This window comes from Arachis stenosperma, chromosome 10 (genome assembly GCF_014773155.1).
Source record: "Arachis stenosperma cultivar V10309 chromosome 10, arast.V10309.gnm1.PFL2, whole genome shotgun sequence".
NCBI classification, from domain to species: Eukaryota; Viridiplantae; Streptophyta; class Magnoliopsida; order Fabales; family Fabaceae; genus Arachis; species Arachis stenosperma.
This window is the reverse complement of record NC_080386.1, coordinates 10409773-10423133: the sequence shown is the minus strand read 5'-3', so window position 1 is coordinate 10423133 and position 13361 is coordinate 10409773. Positions and strand designations below refer to the sequence as shown.

General features: G+C 35.2%; 1 protein-coding gene across 1 annotated transcript; it reads right to left on the bottom strand.

Moving 5' to 3' along the window:
• Window positions 1-5931: 5931 nt before the first annotated feature.
• Window positions 5932-12942, bottom strand: LOC130954991 (C2 domain-containing protein At1g53590-like). Its single transcript, XM_057881767.1, has 12 exons — window positions 12242-12942; window positions 11882-11956; window positions 11027-11170; window positions 10689-10781; window positions 10447-10578; window positions 9806-9958; window positions 9646-9687; window positions 9419-9467; window positions 8847-8939; window positions 8589-8772; window positions 7558-7678; window positions 5932-7351 (listed from the first exon to the last, which is right to left on the bottom strand). Exons 1-12 carry the CDS (start codon window positions 12365-12367, stop codon window positions 6206-6208), a joined length of 2358 nt encoding a protein of 785 aa, XP_057737750.1. The 5' UTR covers window positions 12368-12942; the 3' UTR covers window positions 5932-6205.
• Between the last annotated feature and the right edge of the window lie 419 nt (window positions 12943-13361).

The following is a 13361-nucleotide window of genomic DNA, read 5'->3' as shown; positions in this document are numbered from 1 at the left end:
TTATTTTGTGCCAGAATAGTGTCTAATGTGTCTAGTTCCATCACTTCTCTCTTCATGGTTCTTTCATAGGAATACAAATATTGATTGTTAGCCACTATCTCAATTAATTTCAAAGCTTCTTCAATTGTCTTCATTTGTAAAGATCCTTTAGTTGAGGAGTCCAATGAATTTCTTGAAGTAGGAGTAATCCCATCATAAAAAATCTGAAGTTGCACCCAATCAGCAAATATATCTGGAAAATACTTTCTCAACATTTCTTTATACCTCTCCCAAGTTTCATAAAGAGATTCTCCATCTTTCTGCATGAAAGTCTGGATATCATGTCTCAACTTCGCTAACCTCTGTGGTGGAAAGAATTTGGTTAAGAACTTATGACCAAATCATCCTGTGTTGCTATGCTCTCTTTTGGTTCAGTTTCGAATCACTACTTGGCTCGATCCCTTACAAAGAATGGGAACAACCTCAATCGATAAGTTTCAGCAGAGACACCATTAAATTTTACTATGTGTCACAAATATGCAAGAAGCTGGAGATGTAAAAATTAGGATCTTCTTGAGAACTCCCATTAAATTAGAAATTTTATTGCACTAAGGTGATGAATTAAGGTTTCAACTTAAAGTTGTTTGCCTTCACAGCAAGGGGATATGATGAATCCACATTTCATGGTATTTATTTGCTTTAATTGAGTGGATTTTATTGACTTTTCTCACATTTATCCATTGAAATAGCATAGTTTCATGATTTCTTCCTAAATTGTGCTTGAAAGTAAAAACATGCTTTTTAGGCCTTATAATTGCTAAATTTTATTCACTTTAGTCCCATTCGATGCCTTGATGTGTTTGTTGAGTGATTTCAGGCTTATAAGACAAATATGGATTGAAGAAGTGAGGAAAAAGCATGCAAAAGTGGAGAACTCATGAAGAAATAGAGTTTGGAGCTTTTCAACAAGTGTGCGTACGCACACTGAAGCGTGCGTACACACGTTTGGAAGTTCGTGTAGTCATGCGTACGCACAGCGATGCGTGCGTATGCATGAGATGGGAATCAGCAAATGTGCATATGCACACACCTATGCATACACACAAGTCCTGGCACGTGAGTTCATTAAATGCAAAATAGGGGCAACGATTTATTGGCTTCCAAAGCCTAATCCAACTCGTTTCTGAAGCTATTTCAAGCCTAATTCAAGAGGAACAAGGAGAGAGCAATTAGGTTTAGTTTAGAACGTGTTTTGGGTCATTTCTAGAGAGAGAAGCTCTCTCTTCTCTCTAAAGTTTAGGGTAGATTAGTTAAATGTCTCTAAGGTAGCGTTTGTTTTGAGGTACTGAGAGTCTGAGACAGAGACTGAGAGACTGAGACTCAGTATCGTGTTTGTTGGTTCAGAGACTGGTACTAAAATTTCCGTCTCTATCTCTAAAATTTCAGTATTTCAGTACCTCCGAAAAGTAGGGACACAGGGGACTAAAATTTTTAGAGATAGAGACTGAAACTTTAATAATATTTTATACCTAAAATACTCTCATTTTAATTAATTAATTCCAATTTTACCCTTTGTGCAAATTAAATTAGAGTTTCATTCTTGTTTCAATTCATGTCTCCTATTTTGTACCAAACAAAATACTGAGATTTATTTCAATCTCTGTCTCTTAGTCTCTGTCTCTCCACCAAACGCTACCTTGGATCTATGTTTTGATACTTGCTTTAATTTAGTTTTCCTTGCAATTTCTTGTTATTACATCTTTGCTCTCTTAGTTTTACATGCTATTTCTTTTATTTGGTCACTTTTATATTTATGAACCCTTGTTGATTTTAATTTTCATTTAATGCAATTTGATGTTTTTATGTTTATTGATGTTTAATTGAGTTGTTATTATTATTTTCTTACATTTGGTAACTTTAGATTTTATTATTATTGCAATTTAATATGCTTTTCTCTTTATGCATACCAATTGTTTGATAAAATGTTTGGGTTAGTTTTAGTGTAGTTTTTCACACTCTTGGCTTGGAATTGAGGACTTAGGTGACCTTGAGTCATTGATGTCTATTCTTGATTGATATATTAGGGTTGTTAGTTGATTTGGTTTCCACTAACGCTAGTCTTTCACTAAACTAATTAGTGAGTTGCTTAGGAATTATAGATTAAGATCAATTATGCATATTTGACTAATCCTCGATGTTAGGGTTGACTAAGTAAGATTAACTCTTCATAATCATCTATGTTTGTGGTTAAGGGCTAGGATAGGTAACCTTAATTCTCAATCCTTGCCAAGAGGCTTCTTAGCATTTGAATTTTCCTTTTTTTTTATTAATTGCCTTGAGTTTGATTCTTTTTTATATTTAGTTATTATTTGTTTCTTTACTTTTTTGTTATTTACATTACTTGTCTCTTGCAATCAAACCCTCATTTCCTCATAGCCAATAATTGAGCACTTAATTGCAATTCCTAGGGAGAACGATTCGGAGATTTAAAAACTCCCAGTTATTTGATTTGAATTGTGACAATTCTTTATTTAAACTTTGATGTGAGGATCCATTTCCGGTTTGGAGTATACCTGAAATGGAAGTTATTTTATGAATTTCGAATCGGCATAAATCCCTCTCTCTCTGGCTACTATGCTACTTCCGCAATTTCTTAAAGTGGGTTTAGTGAAAGAACCAAGAGTCCTCCTAGTATTGTCATTATTGTTAGTATTATCTGCCATTGTTTCGAATTCTCCTTGATTTTCTTCCTCTTCAATTTTATGTACTTTCCTCTGATTTCTTGATTTCTTTCTTAGTTGTCAGAGGATTTTTTTATTTTCGGATAAAATTGAATGAGTTCCTTGCCTTTGTTTTTTTGCATTCAAAAACACATAAGAAAAATAACAAAGAAAAGATAGAATTCCCAATGCCACAGTGAAGAAAATTCCGATGAGTAACAAAATAAAAAGCTCTAAATTAGAGAATCAATTAATATGGTAGTTGTTAATCTCAATTAATCTCTGGCAACAATACCAAAAATTTGATGTAGATTTTTGCAAAACCACAACTCGGCAAGTGCAACGAATCATATCAAGTAATACCACGATAAATGGTTATTGTTTTCACGAGGGTTAAAGGAATAAACAATAATAATTAATTGACTACTTCTAATTAGACAAATCGAAATAGAGGAGTAAAGGAATTAAACATGAAAACAGAGGCAAATAACTAGCAAACAATGAATGAAAACAATGATTATGAGAGTGTTAAGGTTTTAGAGATATTCACTCCTTAGGAAAACAATCCTTGTGTTTATTTATTTGAGAGATGCAGAGATCAATCATGACAAAATCATGTATAATTGAATTTCAATTCCTTGACAACTCAATTTTTCTTTAATTAACTAATCACCAATTTCTTGGTTAACTAATTAAGAAAAAAGGTTAAGTACAAATATGATTTAGTTTCAAATAAGATTCAAGAATAGTTCTTAGGTTGCATTATTATCTCTTATCCAAGCCAGTCCTATACAATTGAAATTTTCAAGAAAGAATGGTTTCCAAAGTTTTCTAATCCGAATTTTATGTCATTTATTCAAATTAGAGCAATTGAAAATCACAAAGTATCGCACACTCTTTGAAATACTATTCTTAGTTAAATAAAAAAGTAGTGAGAAAGAATTTTCAAACTAATTCCAGTATTATTTTTTCCAAAACAATACTTAGAATCTAAAATAGAGTTAGAATGTTTCCTAACAATTCCAAATCTTTAAAGATGAAGAACAAAAACTCAATTATAAAATAAATCAAAGCATAAACCTCAAATAAAATAAAACACTTAGATTAATAATCCATAAAAAGATGAACAGAGTTTCTAACCTTAACAATGAAGATTAGTTGCCCATGGTGGAATGAAAACAAAACTGTAAAGTGTGGCGTAAACGGTGGTGTTTTGTCTCCTAAAGTGTGGTATAAAACTGGGGTGTGTTATATGATATCTCTAGATAAGTTCCTGGACTTATTTAAAACCTAAACAAAACCAAAAGTTCAAATTCAAATTAAATCAAAATAAAATCAAATCTAATTAAATCAAAACTTTTCTAATAGCTCCTAATTAACTAGTATTCTTCCTTGTGATTAGAGCATAAGCCTTGGTACTTGATTACTTCCTTAAGTATTATGGGCTTGAATTTAATCTTGGGCTTGAGTGCACCTCCCAAGGACCTTGGTGTGTGGATCAAGTAAGGGACGTCCCACGCCCTTGAAGACTTGAAGCTGGCGTGTACTGGGCGTGGGAGACGTCCCACTTGCTCGAATTGGAGGGATTGAGGGCTGTTGAGCAATGGCCCAGCATGCCACGTCTTCATGGTGGTGTGTGACATGCTCGGGGAGAAGAAGATGGCGTGTCCCTGGCGTGTGTGGCATGGGACGTGTGTTATGAAGGAGAAGGTGGTGTGGACAACGTCCCACATCCTCGTGGGGGAGGAGACTTGGTGCTGCTGGCCAATGGCTCAGAATGGGACATGGGGAGCCAACATAGGATGTGAAGCTTCATGGATGGAGGGCGTGCAACTGGCGTCCCACGTCTTCATGGGTGTTGGAGTTAGGAGCTGCTAGGGCTTGGCCTAACACGCGATGTGGGGAAGGTGGCGTGTGACATGGGTAGCTAGTGTGAGGGATGTGGATGACGTCGCATGCCCTCGAGGAGAAGAAGCTTGGACGTGTGTATGGTGTGCATGGAGTTTAGAGTATTGCATGGTATGTATGAGTGCGTTTGTGGATGTTTTGGACGTGTTTTGGGCGTGACAAGAATGTTTAGGCATGTGGGGGCGTCCCACGTCTTCGTGGAGCACTTCCAAGGGATGTTTTGGTGTATGGAGGGCATGTAGAGGACGTGGGTCACGTCCCAGTGTTCTACGTTGGGCTTCTTTGCCGTGATTTTTTAGGGTTAAAGATGAGGGTCATTTGTGGTCCATATTGAACGTCCACTATAGAGAATTATATATCATTGGAAAGTTCTGGATATTAACTTTTTAATGCTACTAGAACCGATTCATTGGACCTTTTTAGCTCAAGTTATGCACCTTTTTAGCTCAAATTATGCTCATTCGAGTATAAAGAGGTCAGGGTGACAACATCTACAAATTCACTTTGCACTTGTCTTTAATTTTTGATTTCTTGGAAGGTTGCTTCCTTTTGCATGCCCTCTTCCTTGGTTCTCTTAGGGATTTCTTTGGTTTTTTTCTCCTCCTTTGTTCTTGCCTAAAATCTTTCAACAACTTCTTAAACATATCAAAACTCAAAGTAACTTCAAGAAATATCAATTAAAACACAAAATCTCAAAATGAGGAAATCACTAACTTTATTCAAAAAATAACTAAAGATGCTCATACATCAACCTACTCAATATTTAGTATTTATTCTTCTAACAAAAACAAACTATATATATGACTAATTCAATCTTAATTAGGATGAACCAAATCCTTTTCAAATCCTGCCAATGAATTTACACTTCCTAAGAAATATTTAATTGAAATCAAACCTAATTTGTTAAATTTTGAAAAAATTCTATTATCTTTTCTTTTCTTTTAGAAAATTCAATTCTCTTCCACTAACCTAATTTATCGTAAGTTATGTTGCTCTTAAGAAACTAATGGAAACATTTTTTTCAGTAGTTAATACATTTATGCATAAGAAATATAAGATTTCTTTCAATAATTTTTATAAGGCTTTCTTTTATGATATTCTTAAATATTAACTTTATCACACTTAAATTAGAAATTAAATATACTTAAAAAACATGCACATCTTTTAGTTTGTTTCACAATGTAGAACAGGTTAACTCGGCTAGTCAGCTACTATATTTGCACTTTCAATGTTAGAAAAACCAACGAATAATCAAAATTCAAAAGGATACACGAGCACCTAGGCATGCCACAAACCCTTCAAAATTTGGTTAAAAGTTAAAAACAGCTCTTAATATGCTACAAGGTAACAACCGGATTGTAACTTGTGTTATTTGTATTTTTCTTTTTCTGGGTTCATGCAAATTACTTTACATGCTTTATGTTTACAAATCTCTATACTGTGTAAAACACTCGCTCTATACCCCATAAAAATATTTATGCAACAAAGGCCTATCAAAGGCAACAACTAAGAAAGCTGCTGTACAAACAAGAAAACAGAAAGAAAACTATGGATGTTACAAAGTGGAATAAAATTGCCAAGACATGCTTTCATTTGGGCTAACTATTCTCTCTTTTATCAGCCACTACTTCATTTTTATCACCTTTAGCTTCAAAAGAATCTTCACTAGGCCTATCAGGGCTAGCAACCCTTTGAGTCTCCTCTTCAACAATCTCCTCCTTGATTGGGGCCTCATCGTCCACAGGAGTGTCAGATTGGACTTTATGAACCACAATCACCTTGGGGTTGGGGGAGACATATCCGGGAGAAGCATTGCCCTCGCACGCAACAGGAATACTTTCGTCTCCAGCTGATCGCACCGGAACAGGAACAGATTCATCAGAAGACGACTCGGATTCATCAAAGGTTTTGCCTTCCGGCACTGTGGCGGTCGGGTCACCTTTACTCCTACGTTTCTTTGACCTAAAAGAGAGAGCTTGCTTTATGCCCTTCTCGGCGTGTTTCAAAACATTCTTCGCCTTCTCCTTGACATTTCCCTTGCTTGGACTCTCCGGGGGTGATCCTTCAGTCGACTCGCCTTCGCCTTCGCCTTCTACTTGAAGCTTGCCGGTTGGAAACCCAGAAACATTATCGTCCATGACAAATTTCAAACCAACACCACTTTTGGAATTGACCGACCTAATGTTATCATGTGGTGATGGAACATCCTCTCTACCACGACTAAACAGATCCTCCCCCTTCTTGTTGAAACTCCAGCGGAATGCGCGAGGGGATGGAACACCTTCTCCACCAGAACCAATTTGATCCTCCTTTTTCGAATTCTTACGGAAGACATCACCAATCTTGTGCAGTCCCCTCTTTACTTTTCCCATATGAGGATGCTTTTGTTCAAAATCATCATCAGGACTGCTGCTACAGTTCTCATTTTTCAAGGAACCATTAACCTGTGATTTTAAGTTGCGAGATGAACCATTCTGCTCCCCGGAGATCTCAGTATCAAGGCGTCTACCCTTCCCTTTTCTCGGTTCCCAGTTTGGGCAAGCCTGGCTTCCTGGGTGATGAACCCAAATTCCTGTCTCCTTTTGCCCTATAACATCTATCGCCTCAAAGTCATCGTTAAGCTTGGCAAGTTTTTCGGATGTAACAGATGGGAAGGAACCTTCATTGGCAGTCTCATTTTTTAATGAACTTTTCCTCATTTCTTCAGTATCCACTGTTTCTTGCGTGCATGTAGCATCAATCTCCTGTAAATAAAAACTTTTCAAAATTGTAATGGATATATTACTAAAAAAGTTAAAATTAAAATAACAATAAAACAGGAGCAACCTTTGTTTTTCCTTTCATGCAGAATAGGAACACTTTGGATATCCATATCCATCTGTATTCTGCTTCTTTTCAACAAAATGCTTTTATCGCTATATTGAATTAAATATTGAAACTGAGAAGTTACCTTTCCATGGTCAACAACAGTTATCGCAAGATGCAACCTCCCCATTTTCACGTTTTTAAGTGGCAGCCACATATCATGTCTTTGTCCATCCCTGAGATCATTGATATTCACAGAACATTCCCTGAAAATAACACAATACTTGGTCTGATGAAGAATACACACTGATGAAACAATTGACAAGAAATCATAAGAAAAAAAATTCACTGGTCAAAGGATATCACTGATAGCAAGACAACCAATGACCAAACAAAATCACATGAAAGAGGTCGAATTTAAAAGGGAACATCAAATTCGACTGAAATTTAAACATATGTTCCACATCAAGCAACTACACATATTTGGGCTGCCAAGTGAAAAGGTCTAAATAGAGGCCATGATTCTGGAAATACAGAACAATTTGTTTGGATCGATGAATTTTATTGAGATGAAAATCAAAATATGCATGACCAAAAGATAGAACAAGAGAACCTTCTACAAGAACAAAGACTAGCTAGAGAAAAGATTATCAATGAAGCACACAGCTTTCCAATCTCTCAATATATCTGATAGGATTATTCCTCTATAAGACTGTGCTTCTACAGTAAATAAAGGTCAAATGTGTAATAATCTTATGCTACAAAAGTTGGCTGTGAATTACTTATTAGGAGTACGAGAATTATACTCCAGCCAGATTCTCTAAACATGGAATATATGAAAAATTTAGTATAGGTCCACATTCAATATTCATCCAGACATACTTATTAGAAGCATGTACTCAATAATAGGAGCGCAATACAATGACATACCACTAGTCAAGCTGAAATTGATTCTGAAGACAAACATTTTATATTAAAAATAATGGATTTTATTGAGCAAGAGAGGTAAGGCGACAGTAGGTGAGAATGGTAAGAAATCCACCCTTAGACCAAAAAGACCAGCACACAGCAGGAAAATGGAGGAGAGCGGGGAAAATGTAAAAGCTTCTCAAGAAAAATAAATGCAACATTTGTGCATGTGGTATAAAACAAAAAGGTTCAGAAAATGAGACAAACCCAAGATCATCATCATAGAAATGGTCCTTGTCATGAACTAAAAGCGCCAGCACATTGCTAGAATCCCATGAAATAATGGGAATTTTAAATTCCTCAAGCCATTTAGGATTGAGTGTTTTCCTTTGTATCTTTGTCCTAAATCTGTATCCACCCAAACGACCTTTCACATAAGGATCAGCTAGTCCTGAAACGCACACAGTTTGTTATAGACAACATAGTAAGAAAAGAAACTGACCAGAAATCATCATAAGGGATTACCATTTGGATCTGATGGCTTCATGTCAGATGCCTCAATAAGTTCTACTTTCACATAAGCAACAGGATCCTTTTCATCCACAGAGAACCAAGGCCCTAGAACATTAAGATGTATGGATGGATGAGTATACAAAATAAAAAATAATGCAAAACAAATATGTAAAAGCACAAGATGTTCTATCTCTCCCACAAGATATGTGATGAAAAGATGAAAATCAAATGGCAAGTATTCAATGACAATAAAACAATTTCTCCAAAATGGATTTTTTTCCAAAAGAAAACAAAAATACTATATTAAAATGGAAGCATGAAACCATCAACTCCAAAACCAATATATTAGCATAAATCCTAGTGCCTACTTTGAGAAATCGAGTCCATCCACTTGAGAAGAAAACATGTTGACCCATCATATGAGAAGAATGGTTTAAAGTTGGCAGTTGGCAACACAGACAAGTATACGGACAGATGTTATTCTTCATTTACACTATAAGTGGTTGCTAAAACTTGTAGCCCAAATAAATTCAATACTAGGTGATGACCCAAAAAAAATTAAAAGAACAGGAGACATATATTACCTTCTTGCGGTGTAACAAATTTCTCAACATCAACAACCAGCATATTGGGCTGCAAAATTTAGCAATGTATCAATATAGAAAAATTACAAAGCTATTGAAAAATGAGAATTCATGTATTCAGGTTTTAGTCACATCCTTCAAAATCTCATTATGCCAAAACAGTGTGTGTGTGCGCGTGCACACATGCGTGTGTGGCACAAAGAGACATCCACAGAGAATAAATTTACCTCAACAAGAGTTTGTTCAAAAGCAATAGAGAGAAGCTTATCCTGGAAAAGTATAACAATGTAAAATTTAACATAACAGTGACGGGTAGAATTGACAAACAAAGATGAGAGAGAGCAAGCAGAATGAAGACAACAATAATCCTTCATAATTCATACTTACTAGCCACCCGGCAATCCCTGGAAGTTCAGTGACATCAAGCCCATGAGTAAATATAGGTTTCACAGTCATTTGGAAGTATGGAGGTTCAACAAAGCATACGCGCAAACGGCCAATAAAAGGCCATGTCCGGAGAAACTTTACCCCAACCAAGACCTGTAGAAAAGGAATAAAATACAAAACAACAAATATCAAATTTTATTTTATTTCCTTGTCTCTCTGAACTCCCTTAATACTAATCTCCATTTCTGATAGCAAAAAATAAGCCTTGAACAATTCACGTCTTGTGGCAAATCAGTCCACAATGCTTCTAGAATATTGCTAGCAAGAAGCTTCAGAAAATGCAGGAGAGAAAAATAAAAGTATAGAGATTAAATACACCCTCCATAGAAATACTTATAGGATAATGTCAGAATATGCATTTAAGTGAGGAAAACTTCTTCCCACCAACTTATTATCTAGTTATATCATCTCTTAAAATACTGATAGAAGGTCCATGATAAAAAATATGTCTGAGAGAAAAATAATGGAACAGGCCCAGATTGCTGAATCTAGCAACATTAAATCTGGTGTCCTTTATGTTGCGAGTAAGGTTTAACACTCAACCGATGAGTAAGGATAAATTTGAAATTCCATATCCATACCTTCCCTTCAACATGCATTCCCGTTATGTGCAGCTTTGCTGTCATTCCAAATCCCAACCTTTTTCTTAATTTCACAGCAAGTATTGCACTCATATCGTCTGCCGTAAGGAAATTCATTCCTAACTCTAGTACCTGCATTGATCACATCACACTGCAAAATTTTAACCAAACAGAACAACATTTTCAACTGCTAATGCTGAACAAGGCATTGTCCTGCTATCCTGCATTCCAATATTACATACCAAGTGGTCATCATCATTCTGGCGAAGTACCCTAATTTCAGTAAACAAAGGGGGATTTCTTCCCAAGTATAGGTGCTGCACAACAGCTTCTTTCTACAAATATATATTATACAGTCATCAATACCAAAAGTGAAATCAATTAATTTAATACCCGCATATATAAAGTTAACCAAAAGAAAGAAATACAAAAAAGAGAAAAAAATTACATGCATAAGTCAGTGTGATAGAAAAAAAATTGAAGACTAAAGCATAAATTTCAGTTTTCACACAGAAGTCAAGATTCAAATTGCTTGATCAAGCACTATCAAAGATAAACAAATGAACAGGATGAGTCATACTGCAGTCCAAGGTTTGTACTTCTCTAAGAACCATGGTATGATGGGAAGCAAGATATTCTGAGAGGCAATATTTTCCATACATATAGGCCATATGTTTTCAACAGCATGGTTCAACCACCGGACAGTTTCAGAATCTGAAAGCACCTGATGGACACAAAAGGCATTATATGCAATATATTTCAGTATGATATATCAGATAATAATTTGAAATTATAATTACATTATTAAAATTAAAAAAAACCAAAGGAATTGACTACCAAAAACCCTAAACCAAGGAGACAAGGAGTGTTGCATTTTTAACCATATAATAATAATCCATTTGCTAGTGTACCTTTAATAATGAAGCTATACAAAATTTTGTTTTTGACATCAAATGAAATGCTCAGTCTTCATCAAGGTAAAACATCTTGCAGAAGGTTACTAATAATCCATTTAACAGCAGCAAGAGGAATATTCTAGATGAAAGTTCTAGCTCTTTTTTTTATCAGTACCATAATGCATTTCAACTTGACTTTTGGGAGAGAATATATTACATAGTTTCTTCCCCCCATTGCCCTTTATGCATTTTCTTGTACTATATTTGGAGTACATCATTTACTTGTAACTTACTAATATTGTCTCATCTCATACTTCATAAACCCTTAAAAGAATAACCATGCAAATAATGTTCAGATTCTGTCATTCTTCAAGAAGTAAGGGGTGGTTCTTTAACTTTTAGAACAGCATTTATTCACAAATTTTCTATTTCTTCTTTCCCCTTTGTTCATTTACTTAAACTGAAGCTTACTGTTTTTCCCACATAAACTTCATAAATTCATAAAATCAAATTAATAAAACTAACACCATTAGAATTACCCTTCTTTGATTAGCTTGTTTCCTCTCCTCAAACTGCACCTTCTTCCGCAGCCTTGTAACATAAAGCTCATGAACCTTTTCAAAGCCAAAAGAAAAAAGAAATATATCAAAGTCAGCAAAATATTATATTCCTCCATCTTTTTCTTTCCGTCTTTAAACAAATACAACAAAAAAGACAAAAAAAACCAGAGTACAAATTCAGTTCCAATCACTGAGAATAAGTACCCATTTTTATTTGTATCCCGCATCACCAACCCAACAAATTAAATACCCAAAAAAAAAAACAAAACTAACAAAAGAGAAAGAATTTTCAGAATCTCCAAAAGTTTTCAAAATTGATAACCACGGTCCCTCACTCACCAGGTAAAGATAGATCAAAGCAACAAAGTAAGCAAATGGATGGAAATAGTTGACTGCAGATAGCAACCACATCACCATCAGAACGATCCCCACATGATGCAAGATCGTAACTTCCGTTATATCCATTCCGAGAGAGAGAGAGAGAGAGAGAGAGGGAGAGAGAGAGAGAGAGAATCTTCACTTGAATCCACCACCCTTCGCAACAAAGATAAAAAGTTTGCACAATCCCATTAATCCAAATCCATTCACCAACTACAAGATCCACGAATCTCCGACAATGGGAAAAAACCAAATCTTTTCACCAACTCCACTCGCCAGAAGGCTACAAATATTGAAATATAAAGGCACGTATTGAAACTGTTTGATGAAAGGCTCCAATGAAAGAAGTAAATACTCCAAGATATTCAAGAAAGGAGGGGGAAACGGAATTGGAAATGGATATATAATACATCATTTTTATTATAAAATATGTCAAATATCAAATATCAAAATCATGTGCACAGTGCGAAAGATTAAAAGTTAAAACTTTGAGAGTGTGTGTCCCAATTGAGGGCCCAGGGATTCGGATAATTTGGGGTTAGTGAAACGGTGACGTATTGACGAAGCAAACACCGGCAAGGTTCAGTAGCGGATTAAAAGAGAAAGAGGAAATGAATTGAAAGGGATAACCGCTCTTGAATTGGTTGCTGCTAAGTGGTAACTTGCGGAGGTTTTGGGGAACGTATATGGGAAGAGATTTACGTCGTAAGACTATGCAGCTTTGACTGCTGGTTTCCCGCCACGTGGCAGACACGTGGGATACTGATACGTGTCGTCGGCACCGTGTTGATTGATAAGAGCAAATCCCCAAAGTGAGTTTTTAAATCCAACAATGTTGAACTTTTTTTCTTTTCAAGGAATTTTTTAATTTGAAATCGGATAAACAAATGAAAGTTATAATTGATTTTTTTAAATATGTATAATAAATTATGTCTTTATTTTTTATTATAAAAATTACTTTATTTTTATTGAAATATATATTTCTATCCTTTTAAAAAATATAAAAGAGAATAAATAAAATTATTTTAGTTTGTTAAATTTTATATGTGATTTAGTTGGATATCTTAATTCTTTAATTTTT

Coding starts and splice junctions, on each gene's coding strand:
- LOC130954991 (XM_057881767.1), bottom strand. CDS start 12,367: ATGGATATAACGGAAGTTACGATCTTGCATCATGTGGGGATCGTTCTG. Junction 11,957..12,241: donor CTTTGATCTATCTTTACCTG/GTGAGTGAGGGA, acceptor GGCTTTGAAAAG/GTTCATGAGCTTTATGTTAC. Junction 9,959..10,446: donor GAATGCATGTTGAAGGGAAG/GTATGGATATGG, acceptor CCTTTTCTACAG/GTCTTGGTTGGGGTAAAGTT.